The sequence below is a fragment of the Thermobia domestica genome, chromosome 2 (assembly GCF_964235325.1).
Source record: "Thermobia domestica chromosome 2, izTheDome1.hap1.1, whole genome shotgun sequence".
In the NCBI taxonomy this organism is placed as follows: domain Eukaryota; kingdom Metazoa; phylum Arthropoda; class Insecta; order Zygentoma; family Lepismatidae; genus Thermobia; species Thermobia domestica.
The window spans coordinates 45,851,031-45,865,986 of record NC_137455.1 but is presented as its reverse complement, the minus strand read 5'-3'; the positions used below and the strand labels follow the sequence as shown (position 1 = coordinate 45,865,986).

The following is a 14,956-nucleotide window of genomic DNA, read 5'->3' as shown; positions in this document are numbered from 1 at the left end:
TAGGATGCAAGTGGTCTCCTAAAATTGCGACAAAATCGTTGGCAGTGATTCGTCCGCTAAGTGTGACCACAGGACCCAATGAAAACCATGATATTGCGGCCCACAGCATCACCGAGCCGCCGCCATGTTTCACAGTTGGACGGAGACACTGCAGATCATAAGCTTCTTTGGGCGTTCTCCACACATAAACACGGTCCGTGGTTGGGAATAGGGTGAAGGATGACTCACGACCATATCACACGTTTCCAGTCCTCAACGGTCCAAATTGCATGGTCGCGGCACCATTTGCGGCATGCGAAAGCGTTATGGTCCCTGATGACCGTTTTGGCCCGTGCAACACGACCCCGTAAGTTCATGTTATGTAACTCGCGGCGGACTGTGATTGTCGAAAAAGGGTGGGGGAGGTGGTGATTGAGCCCCTCCGCCACTTACTCCGCAGTGGCACGATGGTTCTGCGTGCCAATGCGCTTTAATACCCGGCGTGACCTGTCACTCATGATTTTCTTCCGCCCACTGTTCCACTTCCCCGATGTGGTTTTCCCGTGTGTTGTGTAGGCCGTTATCACCTTCCACCTATCACCTCAGACTGTCCCACGCGACACACTTAACACAGTAGCCACTGCCGTCACACTCACTCCACATAACTGCGCACCAACAATTTGCCCTCTTAGAAAATCTGAGGGGTCTCCATTTTACACTACCTCCGTCTGCTGCAGCCACTGGACACTGCTATTCCACTGCGCCTGACGTAGTATGGAGACCGACCTAACACACCACTACCAGCGGTCCGGCTCTGCGGGCGCCACGACACCACTGCCAACCCATAGAACTGGCGTGGCAGAACTGACGTGTTGCCAACTACAGGTGTTTCCATTTTTCTGATCACCATCTGTAGTTCTCTAAAGGTCTTTGAGCATATTCCTGTACAATAGTACGTACTCGACTTCCAGTTACTCTGTATTTTTTTCTGCCGGTGGCCAATACTTGTCTAGCAACTTCTATTAATTTGATCAACAGAGTGCTCGTTTAACCGTGTATATTCGACGATAACCGTTTGCAATAAGATAAAATTCGTTGCGCCATATAATTTTATGATAAAATTACGCGCATCTCTTTACTTTATTTCATAGTTCTACCATATTCACTTTTTAATATTCGGCGATAGTTGCCATCGAAATTCATACAGTTATACGCATAATAATAATAATAATAATAATAATAATAATAATAATATCAATTACGTGAACAATACCTTCGAATAAAGAAAAAAATAACTGTCACGCTGGGATTCGAACCCGGGTCACTGAAATGGCAGTTCTCTGCTTTCACTTGATACAAAGATAAGAAAATAAACTAGTAGTTATGTTACATAAACATAGCACACACTATTTTTACACGTGTTGATGCAATTCAAAGAATGCGAAAATAATCTCTGCCGGCTTTCCTTCTTTAGAAATTAGAAGTTACGGTCAGGAAGAATTGCAGTAATATAAATCGGGACCAGTTAAAAACAATGAGGTAGCCTCATCTTGAAGAACGCTTCGCGATATTTTCCTCATTGACGAAGGTCTATATCACTTGTTTTTGAGTTAAAGAAGGAAACCTCGAGTAAGTCATTGTGATACTCATAAGGAACGTCTCCTTATACGAGTTTTAGTACGAGTATTTTGTGTATAGTCTTACATGCAATGCTTTTAACTAGCTAACACTTTAGGCGGAAGATGAAGTGACGAGGTGGGTAAGTGCTTAACGCATTGAACTTATATTCGGCGGACCCGCGTTCAAATCACGGTCAGGTTCTAACTTTTTCAAATGTTTCAATTTCAATTTCAATACATACCCCCTTGGGGATCCTGGCTTTTTGGGCTATTTTTTAGACTTTCAGTCAAGCAGCTACTGCATCGTCACTGTTTACCCTAGGATCATGGTTCATATCTCATTCTCTTCAGAATAGAGATGGCTTTCAAATGGTATCACTTGCATGCTCATACCATATACCAGAAGAGGAAAAAGCGATGTGAAAGAGAAAATTTCAGGAGGGAATTTTTTCAAATTTTGGGCCCCTCTGCAGCGGCCCTGTGTGAAGATAGAGATCTCAAAATAATCTGATAAATAGTACTAGGTAGACTAAATGTGTGTACCAAATTTCAAGTTTCTATCTTGAATAGTAAGGGCGGGAGAAATTTTATCAAGAATCCCCACAATGCCCCAAATCACCGCAAAACACCATGATCTCAGGGAAAAAATATCCTGAGACAGACATCCCTAATTACCCTAGGGTAATAATTCGACCGTCATTCTCTTCAGAATAGAACTGCCTTTCGGACGGTATGACTCACGTGTCTCCATCATGTATCTAAGGCGGGAAAATCACGAATTGCGGAATTTTTTGGGTCTAAATTTCCCTTTTTTAAATTCTCCCCCCCTGAACCCCCCGTTTTAACGCAGAAATCGGGGGAAAAATCTGGTAAATACTACTCGGTGGAGTGAATATTTGTGCAAAATTTCAATCTTCTACGTGCAAAAATAAGCCAGCAAAAAAATATACCGACAGTACCCCATATTCCCCTATACAGAAGTATATTTTGATAAAAATTCCCTGAGACATCCCTAATTACCCTAGGATAATAATCCGACCGTCATTCTCTTCAGAATGAAACTGCCTTTCAGACGGTATGACTCGCGTGTCTCCATCATGTATGTGAGGCGGGAAAATCACGAATTACGGGAATTTTTGGTCTAAATATCCCTTTTTTCAAGTTTTCCCCTCTGGACCCCCCTGTTTTAACGTAGAGATCTCAAAAAATCTGATAAATACTACTAGGTAGGCTGAATGTTTGTGCACAATTTCAATCTTCTAGGAACAAAAGTAAGCCCGCCAAAAATATATATACCGACAATGTACCATATTCCCGTATACAGAGGGATATTTTGTAAAAAATCCCTGAGACATCCCTAATTATCCTAGGATCATGGTTTGCACATCATTTTCTTCAGAATAGAACAGCCTTTCAGACGTTATGACCCGCCTGTCTCCATCATGTATCTAAGGCGGGAAAATGACGAAAAACGGGATTTTGGGAGTAAAAATATCCTTTTTTCAATTGGATCCCCCCTGTTTTAACGCAGAAATCTCAGAAAAATCTGGTAAATACTACCCGGTGGATTGAATGTTTGTGCAAAATTTCAATCTTCTACGTTCAAAAATAAGCCCGCTAAAAATAATGAACATAGGCTTCATAAGAGAAAATATATATTTCAAAATTATGACGTCATCACCGGCTACGTCTGGACGCAGGACGGTCTGAAACCATACGTAATGTCTTCTAAAATGCCTCTGGACTTGATAAACAAAAAAAGCGGACGAAAAAGCTCAAATAGATGAGAAATAACGCAATGTACCATGAAACACCCGTATGGTACAAATTATACTATAAGGAACCCAAAGGGATACTCAGTGTGACAAGCAAGCTTTTCTCTCCTCCAGAAAGAAAAAATGTTGGAATGAGGAGAATTGGAGAAGGTCTCTCAATGAAGGCAATCATTTACTAACTTATTTCCAGCAGTTGTTCTAGATTTGATATTTTCGTCTACTTTCAAGCATTTTCTGATTCATGTGTGATCAGTGTTTTTATTTCTTTGAATATACAGTATATAGTGAAATAATACATTACATACACAACAATATTGAGATGTTCATTGGAAAACAAACTCTGAACCAGAGAGGTTCATCTCAGAATGGAGAAATGTTTCGTGCGTCATTTACTCACAATTTTACTTGCATAAAGACTGGATTCAGTGCTACTAACTGTTGTCAGTGCCGAGAAAAGTTACGTCTAAATTGGGTTGCATCTGTCCAGGCGTTCTCACAACTGCAAATTACCTGGACCCCAAGATATGGAATTAGAGCACTTAGGGGGGAGAGACTTTTGTGGTTGGGTGTACATAGATTTTCCTAACACGAGTAACACTATCTGCTATTGATCTAAAATATTCCAAGTAATTTTTCCTCTCTCTTTTTCTTTCCTTCTTTCCTTTTATTTCATACTCCCGAATTTGGCGCCACCTTACTTCGGCAGCCAGGGCCGTTGCCCCGCTTACCCGCACCATGAAACTGCACTGATCAATACCTACCTGCAACACTTTTCTCTGTTCACATGAATCGTAACTGGGCTGTCGTAATAACTTTGATTAACACTGTATACAGATATACATGTACGTTCTTTCAACACAAATCAGGTGGTGTCCACTGAATACTTTTAATCTAATAAGCATTTTTACATTTCTCATGCTTTTCAGGCTATATCTCAGGCTTTTTTGTCATGAGGCCCTTTCATCGCGGGGTCCTTTTGACTCGGGGCCTCTTTTGGCGCAGGGCCTTTTTGACTTACGCCCTTTTGACCCGGCATCTTTTGACGCGGGGCCCATTTGACTGGGGCCCTTATGACCGGTGCCCTTTTGACGTGGGGCCCTTTTGATTCGGGCTTTTTGTCGCGGGGCCCTTATGACCGGGACCCTTTTGACGGGGTCCCCTTTTGACGCGGGCCTTTTTGTCGCGGGGCCCTTTTGACTCGGGCCCTTATGACCGGGGCCCTTTTGACGCGGGGCCCTTTTGACCCGGGCCCTTATGACGTGGGGCCCTTTTGACTCGGGCCCTTATGACCGGGGCCCTTTTGACTCGGGCCTTTTTGTCGCGGGGCCCTTTTGACGTGGGGCCCTTTTGACTCGGGCCCTTATGACCGGGGCCCTTTTGACGCGGGGCCGTTTTGACTCGGGCCTTTTTGTCCTCGCCCTTTTGTCCGGGCCCTTCTGACGTGACACCAATTTTAATACATGGAGTTGTGCAGTTTCAGCCACCCACATCCTACAACGCTAGTTGTAGGTAAACACAAATGGCGACTTGTTTGGAAAACTGGTCTCGCGAACAAGTCCGCTCAGTTATTCGATTTCTGTGGGCGAAACATGTAACCGCGACTGAAATTCACCGGCAGCTGGTAGAAGTTTACAGATAAACTGTAATGTCTCGTCAGCATGTCGCAGAATGATGTCGAAAGTTTGCGACTAGGAGAGAAAACGTCACCGACGAAGCTCAGTGGCAGCGCAGTTTCGCTGGGACATCATTGAGCACCCTTCCTACAGCCTGGACCTCGCTTTAAGAGACTTTCACTAGTTTCCGCACTTAAAGGAGCATCTAGACGGCCGTCGCTTCGCTTCAGACGAGGAGTGAAATATGAACAACGTGACTGAACACGCAAGGACAGGATTTGTACCAGGACGGAATCTTTAAACTAATCCTACAATGCGACAAGTGCCTCTACAGATATGGAGACTAAGTCGAAAAACAATCTAATGTATGTATTATCTGTTGGCTGTATTGGTTGTATGATATAATATATACATGTTTCACTGCATGCTTTGTAACCTTACTTTCTGAGCACTCCTCGTATTTACCAGTCTTCTGTCACTAAATTCAAAGAGTGAGAGGAACATAAAAGCAAGGTTGAAAGTTGTTTCCTACTAATGGTTGTCAGGATTAGCAAGATACTCGATATCTTCGTTATGTCATTTGTTTAGGAGAAAAACTTCACTGAAGAAGGTGCGAAAAACTCCGAAATCGTAACGCAAAGACTTATTTTTAAACATATTTACCTGGTTAGTCATAGCGACAAAAATAGCCAGAAGGAATAAGTAACATGTCCATGAAAAGTGTTCTTGAATTTCTTCATCAGTCTTAGTAAGGAAGTCCCACGTCATTCGTGCCAAAAATGGGATGGTTAACATAAAATTATCACCATTAGTTTCTATGAAATCGTGACGTGTTATAGATGTGGGATCTATGTGATGTTCACGAAATGGTCGTAGAAAATTCTAAAGAACAGGGAAAAAAATCATTAATACAACAATTCTGTAATTCCTTATTAAACATATTTCACAAATTTCATATGTTACTCTTGCACATACAATTTCAAAATTTTCAGAATCTATATTTTATTTTTCGCTAGTTATATCTTTATGGTATATTCTCAAAGGATTTACATCAATTACCATTATATGAATTGATACAAAACAATGAGCACCGAATATACATTTTAGATACAAAAATAAGGAAAAATCAAGTCGTAATCAATTGGGTTCGCTGGACCTTCGTTTAGAAGCTTTGGCCGACAAAAAAAGATGCTTATTCAAGTTTTTAAAGTAGCATATCTTGTAAAACATTCCACGTATCTATGTCGATTCAATGAAACAGAGGAAATAATACCCACAGAGTCTACTTGTATATAGAAATTGTAGCTGGATGGTCCTGTGTATTGACATATTTTTCAATTTTATTTCTGAAGAATAAGCTTTTTACTTCCTGCTAGCAAATCATTTTATACAAAAATCCCTCTAGAATGATCCCCGCTTAAGTAGTTCTATGTTTAAGATTTTCTACGTTTTCCGTTGGATCGACACAGTTTACAGTTTCTTTACTGAAATAAAACTTTTCTGGAATGGTAGGTTTAAACTAAGTCCTAAAGAACCAAACAGGGACTTTCCTTCATTATTTTTATGTATAATTACATGTCATCGTATCTTATTATGCATATAGTCCAATGTATGCCAGTTTGACACCATTTAAGTTGTTTATAAATTACTAGACAACACAATGTCATTAACTTAATTCTTATATTATATATATATATATTACGGTTATGACTTTTTTGTAACACTATGTTCCTGTGTCACAAATCGATGAACTTCTGTTCAAAACTAACGAAAAAGACATTAATTCGATTTTGTTGTCGAAAAAGGTCACCCCCAAAAAACGATTTCACTATGTATATTGTGATGATGATGATTTGGTGTTCTGCCCTAAGGCTGGTCCTTGACCCGAAGGTTCCTGGGCAACATGAACCGATGGTGGTTTCCCATTGTCTTCCATGGGATGATGACGTCCTAAGGACAGGACCTATAGTTTAACGTGGGGTCGGAACCACTGTGCTCCCACCGGGAATCGAAGCGAGCGTGCTAACTATTCCGCCACGAGGGAGCATTTTGTATATGTAGTTTAGAGTTATTTTGTAATTGTATTGTGTTGTTTATTCTATATATTATTCATTCTACATTATTTATTGTATTGTATATGGATTGTTTATTGTATATGTATTATTTATTGTTATTGAATAACATAAAACATTTAAATAAATTGAAAATCACAATCTTACATATCAATTCTACAAGTACGAATACCATAATTATAGCATAATGGACAATTATTATGTTTTGTTAGACAAAACAAATCTAAGCTTAAATTTATCCTTTATTTTACAGACGTCATTAAGATCTTGGAGAAACTTGATAGCTCGTTCTGCACATTGATTTGTTCTGGAAATCCTTAGTCTCGATGGCTCTTGATTCCAAAACTTTTCACACAGTTTAATGCTTTTTCATGAACCCGCAAGCTGCTACATAACTCCTGATAATCACCCACACTATAGATTTGGTCAGTAAAACAATAGTCTGCCCATTTGTAAGAGTTGAATCTACAAATTTCGAGTAGAGAGTCTTCTCTCTGGTAGAAGAATAAATGCCAGAAAAGCAAGTATTGCTCGAGTCACTTTAGGAAATCTTCCAGCTGCTTTAAAAAACGGAAAACTCAAGTTAAATGAAATAGAAATTTCATATCATCACGCCATCCAGCTGTTTCTGTCTTCTTCACCAGTCTCAAAATTAATCTTAAGCTGCTCGTAGTTCTTTACAGGCTCCAGGATAAATGGATATTCGATATTGGGCGATGTGTTGTTTCCTCCAAATTCATCATCCATCACAACGCGAAGCACTGTCAAGAATATGGTATTGACAACCAATGAGTTGTGGTATTTCCAGTTTCTTTTGAGCCTTTGTAATTGAATTACAGTCCCATTCCTTCTTCCAGTGTTCACATTAGTAGTGTCCGCAATAATAATCTTTATACTATCCCATAAATTGTATTCATCGAGAACATCTGATATTCCTTTAACCACAGTATCTGCTTTTCCGTTTGGTAGACCTAGCGCTTCTAACTTAACTTCTCTTCGTTTATTCTCCAACACTAGCACTTGGTATTCTTGGCCATCAATACGTCTACCATCAAAATGCAACGCGCAGTTTTCTAAATGTAGTGTTTCCTTCATTTCTTCTTTAAGTTTAACAGCTTCTTTAATAATAGACTTGTAAATACCAGATTGTGAAGGCGTCTCAATGTCGATTCCATCTTGAGATAACAGCCGGCAAATGGTTGCTGCTTTGCTGGTTGATAACTTGGAAGATGTCACTAATTTTGTTGTAGTTTTGGTTTTATTATACATCTTCCTTGTCTTTATGGAGGATTCATCTATAGTTTGGGCCTCTTCATAATCACTCTCAGTATCTGATGTTTCGGAAGTTGACGTACTTGTTGCTGCTGCTGCTGCTGTTGAAGTAAACTGCAATGGCATTTTCCTTCGTTTGGATAGATGGATAGTTTTGGAACTCTTCCCAATTCTATAACCAACATGTCCTTTGCTTTCGATCTGAATATGATATAATCTTCTATCCTCACTACACAGCCATTCACCATTTTCTTTTGAAGTGTCAAAAATTTCATCCAATTGATCGTATTTTCCTCGTTTTACACATTCGTCGTAGGTGTGCAGCACCTTATTTAGTTTTGCTTCTACGACTTGTATAGATACACTGGGGAAATTTAATTTATTTTGCCATAAACTTGTTACTTCTTTTGCGATTACATTTACACGTTCTTTCCTTGCCTTGATGAATGCTCCAAGGAACAAATAGCGACGAACAATTTGGATTTTGAGTGGCATCCTGCTCTTGTTTTCCAGTGATTGTTCTTCTAGTGGAACATATCTTCTTTTGCTTTGTGATTCTTGAAATTGCACTAGATTCTTCGTCCAGATTTTCTTATTTCTTTCGGTGGTAGAGGCACTTTTCTTACATTTTGATTACAAATGGTACTAGAAGGTTGTAATTATTGCGGAATAGTTTGCATAGTTTGGTTATATACAACACATCACAATAGACAATCGCACACACTCCTTCAGTTGTATATATTATTTTGTTCCTGAACACGGCACACAAACAATGTTTCACAATAACTGTCTGTACAATAGGGCTCTTTCCCGCTCGTTGCAAGTCACTATGCCGAAGCGATGGTGTATGTTTCCTTCTAGCTGCAGGCCGCCTACTCTTTGTTCTCAGATATCCGGTTATTGGATGGCGCGCTCCAAAGTAGAAGACAGCGCTGTCTCCCGGAATCTTCTAACACTATTTTCACACGTCTCTAACTTGTCTGCCAGCAAGTGCCAAAGGCAGAAGAGAGCTTTAGAAGACTTCAGAAAACTATAGTACTAAGCCTTGCACATTGCATAAAAAATGCATAAACTGCTTATATATTATTATAGAAATTTTGTTTTGGGGGTGACCTTTTTTAAAAACTAAACAGAATTAAACTGAACAGAATTTATTAGTATTTCACAAAAGTTCATCGATTTATGATACAGAAAAATCAATTATTTTACAAAAAAGTCAAAAAGTCATAACCCTAATATATATATTAACATACTAACATATCTCTAATTAAACGGGATTTCGAGATATGGTAATCTTCTTGTAACAACTCCAACCTCCATCCTTTTTCCTTCTCTTCTAAGGAAACACTACAAAACGCTGAAAAATGTCTAATTAACATTCTTCTACTCTTAAGGGATTTCGAGATATTGCTGTGTTATTTTAACAATTGGAACCCCGACCTTTTTTCTTCCTGCCTTTTTCTTCAATTGCAGGGAGATATCAAAACACTGAAACAAGTCTTCAGTTATTTTAAATGAAAAATCTAAATACCAAATTTCATCTCTAACCTTAACGAATTTCGGAATATAACCATCCAATTATAACGATTGTAACCCCCCACCCTTTTCTCTTTCCCACCTTTTTTTCTTCCCTTATGGAGCAAATACCAAAAAACTATGAAACACGTGACTAATTGTTTTAAATGATATGTCGAAATACCGAATTTCATGCTCCAATCTTAAGAGATTCCGAGATATGAACATATTATAATTGTAATTCCCATCTTTTTTTTTTTTTTTTTTTTTTTCTCCTTCTCAGCTCCCCTTTTGTTTCCTTCTATGTGAAATACCTAAAAACGCGGAATAACGTGTCTCATTATTTTAAATAAGAAGTCAATGTACAAAATTTAATGTCTGTAACATTCTGAGATTCCAAGATATGGACATTTTATATAATTTTCACCCCTCTTTCCCCCTACCCGTCGAATTTCCAAGATTCTTTCCTTAGTGGGTTTTCCATCACAAATTCAATACCCTGTTCAAATTTCAAGTCATTTGGCCTGAGCGTTGATCAGTTGATCACAACTTCTTTTAGATAGACATATTGTAAGTTTTTTTTTCTTCACTCGAGGCCGAGAGTGTGGTATGGCGTATAAGTTATCGGCAAATGATATACCAGTTGCTTGTTAGCCCAGTTTGGTTCCACAAGTAGTACAACGAAAAGTAATAGCGTTTAGAATTCCTGTTTCCCTTAATCTAATAATATGAAAATCAAAACTCTCTCTTAGCCCAAACACGCATGATCAAAAGTTGGTATTAACCTGGATGAGACTGCTGTTATTTATTCAAGGATTGTGTGTTGATGGGAGTCAACCAAAAATCATACACACACAGAGAGGACACGCGTTAGCTATTTGCCTATTTTAAGTCACAGTCCTTTTCTCTTCTATATCCTATTTCACTTTCTATTATTTGGGTTCATGCATTGCATTATAGCACGCAAAGAAAATAAGTTTAAAAATAAATAAATAAACTTACTTATGTAACGTTCTACATAAAGTTATGTTAGTTACAGTTTTAATTACTTTCACTGAACTCTTACATTCCTCAGACCAATTAGAGATGAAGACTTATGAAATGTTTGTAACGCTTTGTACGGCAGAACGAAATAAGCACCATACTTGGGGGTCACTTTTTATTTTTCTCTCCCCCCCCCAAACGACGGTTCGCTGAATGTGGATTATGCCATTCATTTTCTGAATCTTCGCTCTATTCTGCAATATCTTGTTTCATGTGTCCAGGCCAATTGGGGCCTCAGCTACGAACAGTTGAAAGTAACGATATGAAATCTGTATTTTTCTTTCTTTCTTTTTTCAAATGCCCAGTACCACTGACTGTATCTTGCAGAATGGGCTTGGTAACGAAAGAAATAAAAAAAATATTTTCACAGTTAAAAGTAAAGTCTCAATTGAGGTATATTGCGATGACCAGCTACACACTCTTCTGTTGTGCACGGAGTTCCACAAAGAGGAGCAAATCATACACATTAATTCTTATTTACAGGTCGGATGGAACTGGACATTACTGGATTAGGAAACTTTAAGTGTTACAGAAAGCTGAAATCAGAAACCAAAAAACTTTGATCTTACCTTGTCCTTAAAATTCTTCTTCTGTAATATGTAAATTTCGTAATTCATCTTTTTTAATTGCTCTGATGCAGGTGACAGCTCAGAAAAAAAATCACTGCATTTATAAGCAACAAAACATTCATACAAAACATTACGAAGGTGAGTTTATAGTATTTCACCTACGAATGCTTTAGTCTCAACCTGTTTACGTTTATATTGATGAAAAAATTATTACCAACGAAATATTCAAAGCAATGAAATTGTTAGGATAGTAGGCTTGACAGCAAGTGCCACGAAAATTAATCACGCCGGCTATTGTAGACGTTAGGCAGAGAGCATGTGCAAATAAGGTACCAAGTGTTTGATCATGAAAACTATTGGATTAACCGGCTAAGTCGGGAAAAGTAAATTTTACAGGAGACCAGTTTAAAGGTAATTTTACAGCAGTTACCTGGTTAATTTTGACATTACTGGTTATGCACATGCTGTAACTTCCTCAATTTTATGAATTCACCTTAGCCGCTTCTACACAATGTACAAATCACCAAAAGAAGCTTATTCCTGTAAAATCTCAATTTTCAGAAAAAAGTCGACTTAGCCGATTATTCACTGGATTCAGCCTATTATAAAAGCATTTTCGTGATACTTACTGTCAAGCATCAATATGATTAAAATTTCACCTACGGATAACGCCACCTTTCCATTTTCGTGTTATTCGTGTATTACTTTTTCCAAATATAATTCCAATGCAATCCCTAAAAACTGGATACTAACCTTAAAGAAACATTATTCTATTGTTAATATTCACACTCTTTAAATGAAAGTAAACTACATTAAGACAAATATATCTAATTTGACAGTATTATATTAAAGACTTACATTTAATCTAGGAAAACTTACTTTGAAATGACGATAATATATAACTTGGTAACCTGTTAAGAATGTTTAGTTTAGGTTGGGTTGTGATAGGTTAATATTCGCAGAGCAGAAAGTAACAGAATTAGAAAATCATTGTTTATTTACTTATTTTTATATGCTGATTGGTCTCAAACAATACGACACTGAAACGACTGTGGATATACATACAGGGTAAGGCAGAGGAACTTGCTTATTTGAATTTGGCGCCCTGAAGCGATGGTTACTCGGAGGAGGGTGGGGATAGGAACATTCGAAAGGGTGGCGCGTAAAGCTTAAACTCAGTTTGGTTTATTTAGCACCATGAGGTGAACAAAGTGAAGCGCGCGTCCCCTGTTGAGACAAATTTTTCTAACAGTCGCTCAATCGTCTTCACGCAACGTGTACTTCGTTCCCATACGCCTCGTGGTCGTGTTCCTGGCCGACAGTCGATTGTTTCATGGATAAACAATTTCAGGGAAACTGGCGATGTAAAAAACTGGGATTCCACGAAAGCAAGATCACCTAAAAACATTGACATGGTAAAGCTCTCTGTTTACCGATCCCCTCAGTGCTCTGTCTGCAGCAGCTGCTGTTGGGTTGTCTCGTTGTTGTGCGAGGCGAATCCTTCATGAAGAACTAAAATTTCATCCCTACAAATTGGCTGTGGTGCAGGAACTTAATCCATGCGATTCTGTTGCTCGAGAAAATGCAGCATGATTTTCTGATTTAGGTCTCTGCGACTACTTTTTATGGGGTTATCTAAAATAACTCGTTTACAACGATGCAAACATACCCGTTAATATGTTGGAAAGAGCTGAACGAAATTTCTGAGTTCGATTAACACAGTGTATTGAAAATAATGGACGCCATGTGCCTGATATCTTTAAAACTGAGTAAACATAAAATTTAAATATTGTACTTGATCCTGTTTAAAGAATAAAATATATATCTGCATTCCTTTTTTAATGAATTTCTAAATAAGCAAATTGCTCTGCACCACCCGTATTTTCCTCTTCTAAATATAAATACTTTCATCTACTTGCAAACGCTATACGCTCACCTTTCCAATGATTGGTAGCTCTACTGATCCCCATGTATCAGCTCCCCAGTGGATTATACCAGATCCAAAATCCGCCGTGATAATCCCACATAAAGCTGCCATAACAATTGTACTGAGATTCTCTAATCGGATATGAAAGACGATGAAGAAGCAATTTACCGCCATCAACGTCACACAAATACCGATACAAATGCATTCCTGTGTTCTCTTCCCTGGAAAAGATAAGAATATGTTTTATTTGGTATTAACTGAAACTAATGCTTAGAATTAGCCGGGAAATCTTACAATTAAACTGGACTTAATAAACATTATGCATTGCCTCTGAGACTACTTCATCTAAGTGTAAGAAAATCCACATAATCACATGGGCTGGATTTAAAATTTCGTTTATCACAGACTGAGCTGTATTACCGGTAAGACAGTTCACACAGATGTATTAGAGAATGTAGAGTGATTACTTGTATAGTGCTCGTGAACTAGAAGTGTTGATCGTTCAATGAAGAGGTTTGTAAAACAGTCATTGTAGAAGAAAGTCGAAAATCAAAACCGAGTAGCTTGAAATCTAAGTACTAGACTGTTTGCCAGGAGTGTTTATTCATTCTATCACTGCTTTCTCTATTAACAATACTATTCGAGTAACTTTTTTTTAAAGTTTTTCAATATTACAATTCAAAGGAATATACCACGATGTACACTCATGTCCAAAATTATTGTCGCATGTCTATAAATATGTTGTTGTAGGAATATAATTTGATAAATTCGCCCGGTATTTCTTATAGTGTTAGTATGTGTATAATAATCGGCAAAGACATGTATGTGGCAAATTTCATGTGAAAAGAGCAGTAAATAAGAACAATAAAACTAAAATAAAATTTTCTTGCCCATTGAGCAACATTTTATTTTACTCATTATAATTTTCGTATTTATAATTCTTTTCCTATGAAATTTACCACAAATATACATTTTCCGATTATAAACATAGTATTAAAAGTACCCTGCAAAATCACTATCAAATTATATTCTTACAAGAAGACAGTTATAGATATGCGACAATAATTTTGGACATGAGTGTACATTGCACTATATCTTAAAAACCTATACGTATATTTAATGATTACTTGCCAGAAAATGATGAAAATATAATTACACAAATTAAAAAAAAAAAAGATTAGAAGCATTTTTTTTTTTTAACAGAGGGAGGGAAAAGGCTACGAGAAAAGAAAGGAAAATAAAAACAAAGAAGCATCTGTGAATCATCCAGGTAAGTACCATGTTGGAATGTGAAGGTTGTGTCATGTGAGTTACCAGGATATTCACTTTCAGCCTGGCAACCCTATAACGAACTCTGAATTCTAACGTGGCATCCATCTAGACACTTCACCAATAATTTTCTGTTCTTTTTCTTTTCTACTCTGCACTTTCAGCCTGGCAATTCTGTAACCCTAAATTCCAACATGGCGTCCACCTGAACGCTTCACAGCTACTTCTGTGTTCTTTTACTTTTCTATTATCCCTACTTCTTCCCCTCCTTGTCTGGTGAAAGTGTAGCGCTTGTAATTTTC

At 38.0% G+C, this 14,956-nt stretch overlaps 1 protein-coding gene across 1 annotated transcript in view; it reads right to left on the bottom strand.

The window, feature by feature from the left end:
* The window catches only part of Kua (Plasmanylethanolamine desaturase Kua), a 63,186-nt gene that overhangs the window by 13,503 nt on the left and 34,727 nt on the right, over nt 1-14,956 (bottom strand). Inside the window, exons 2-3 of the mRNA XM_081740792.1 lie at nt 13,395-13,606; nt 5,650-5,868 (exon numbers count right to left, since the gene is read on the bottom strand). Coding sequence (XP_081596918.1) covers nt 5,650-5,868; nt 13,395-13,606 — 431 coding nt within the window. The remainder of the gene's footprint in view (nt 1-5,649; nt 5,869-13,394; nt 13,607-14,956) is intronic.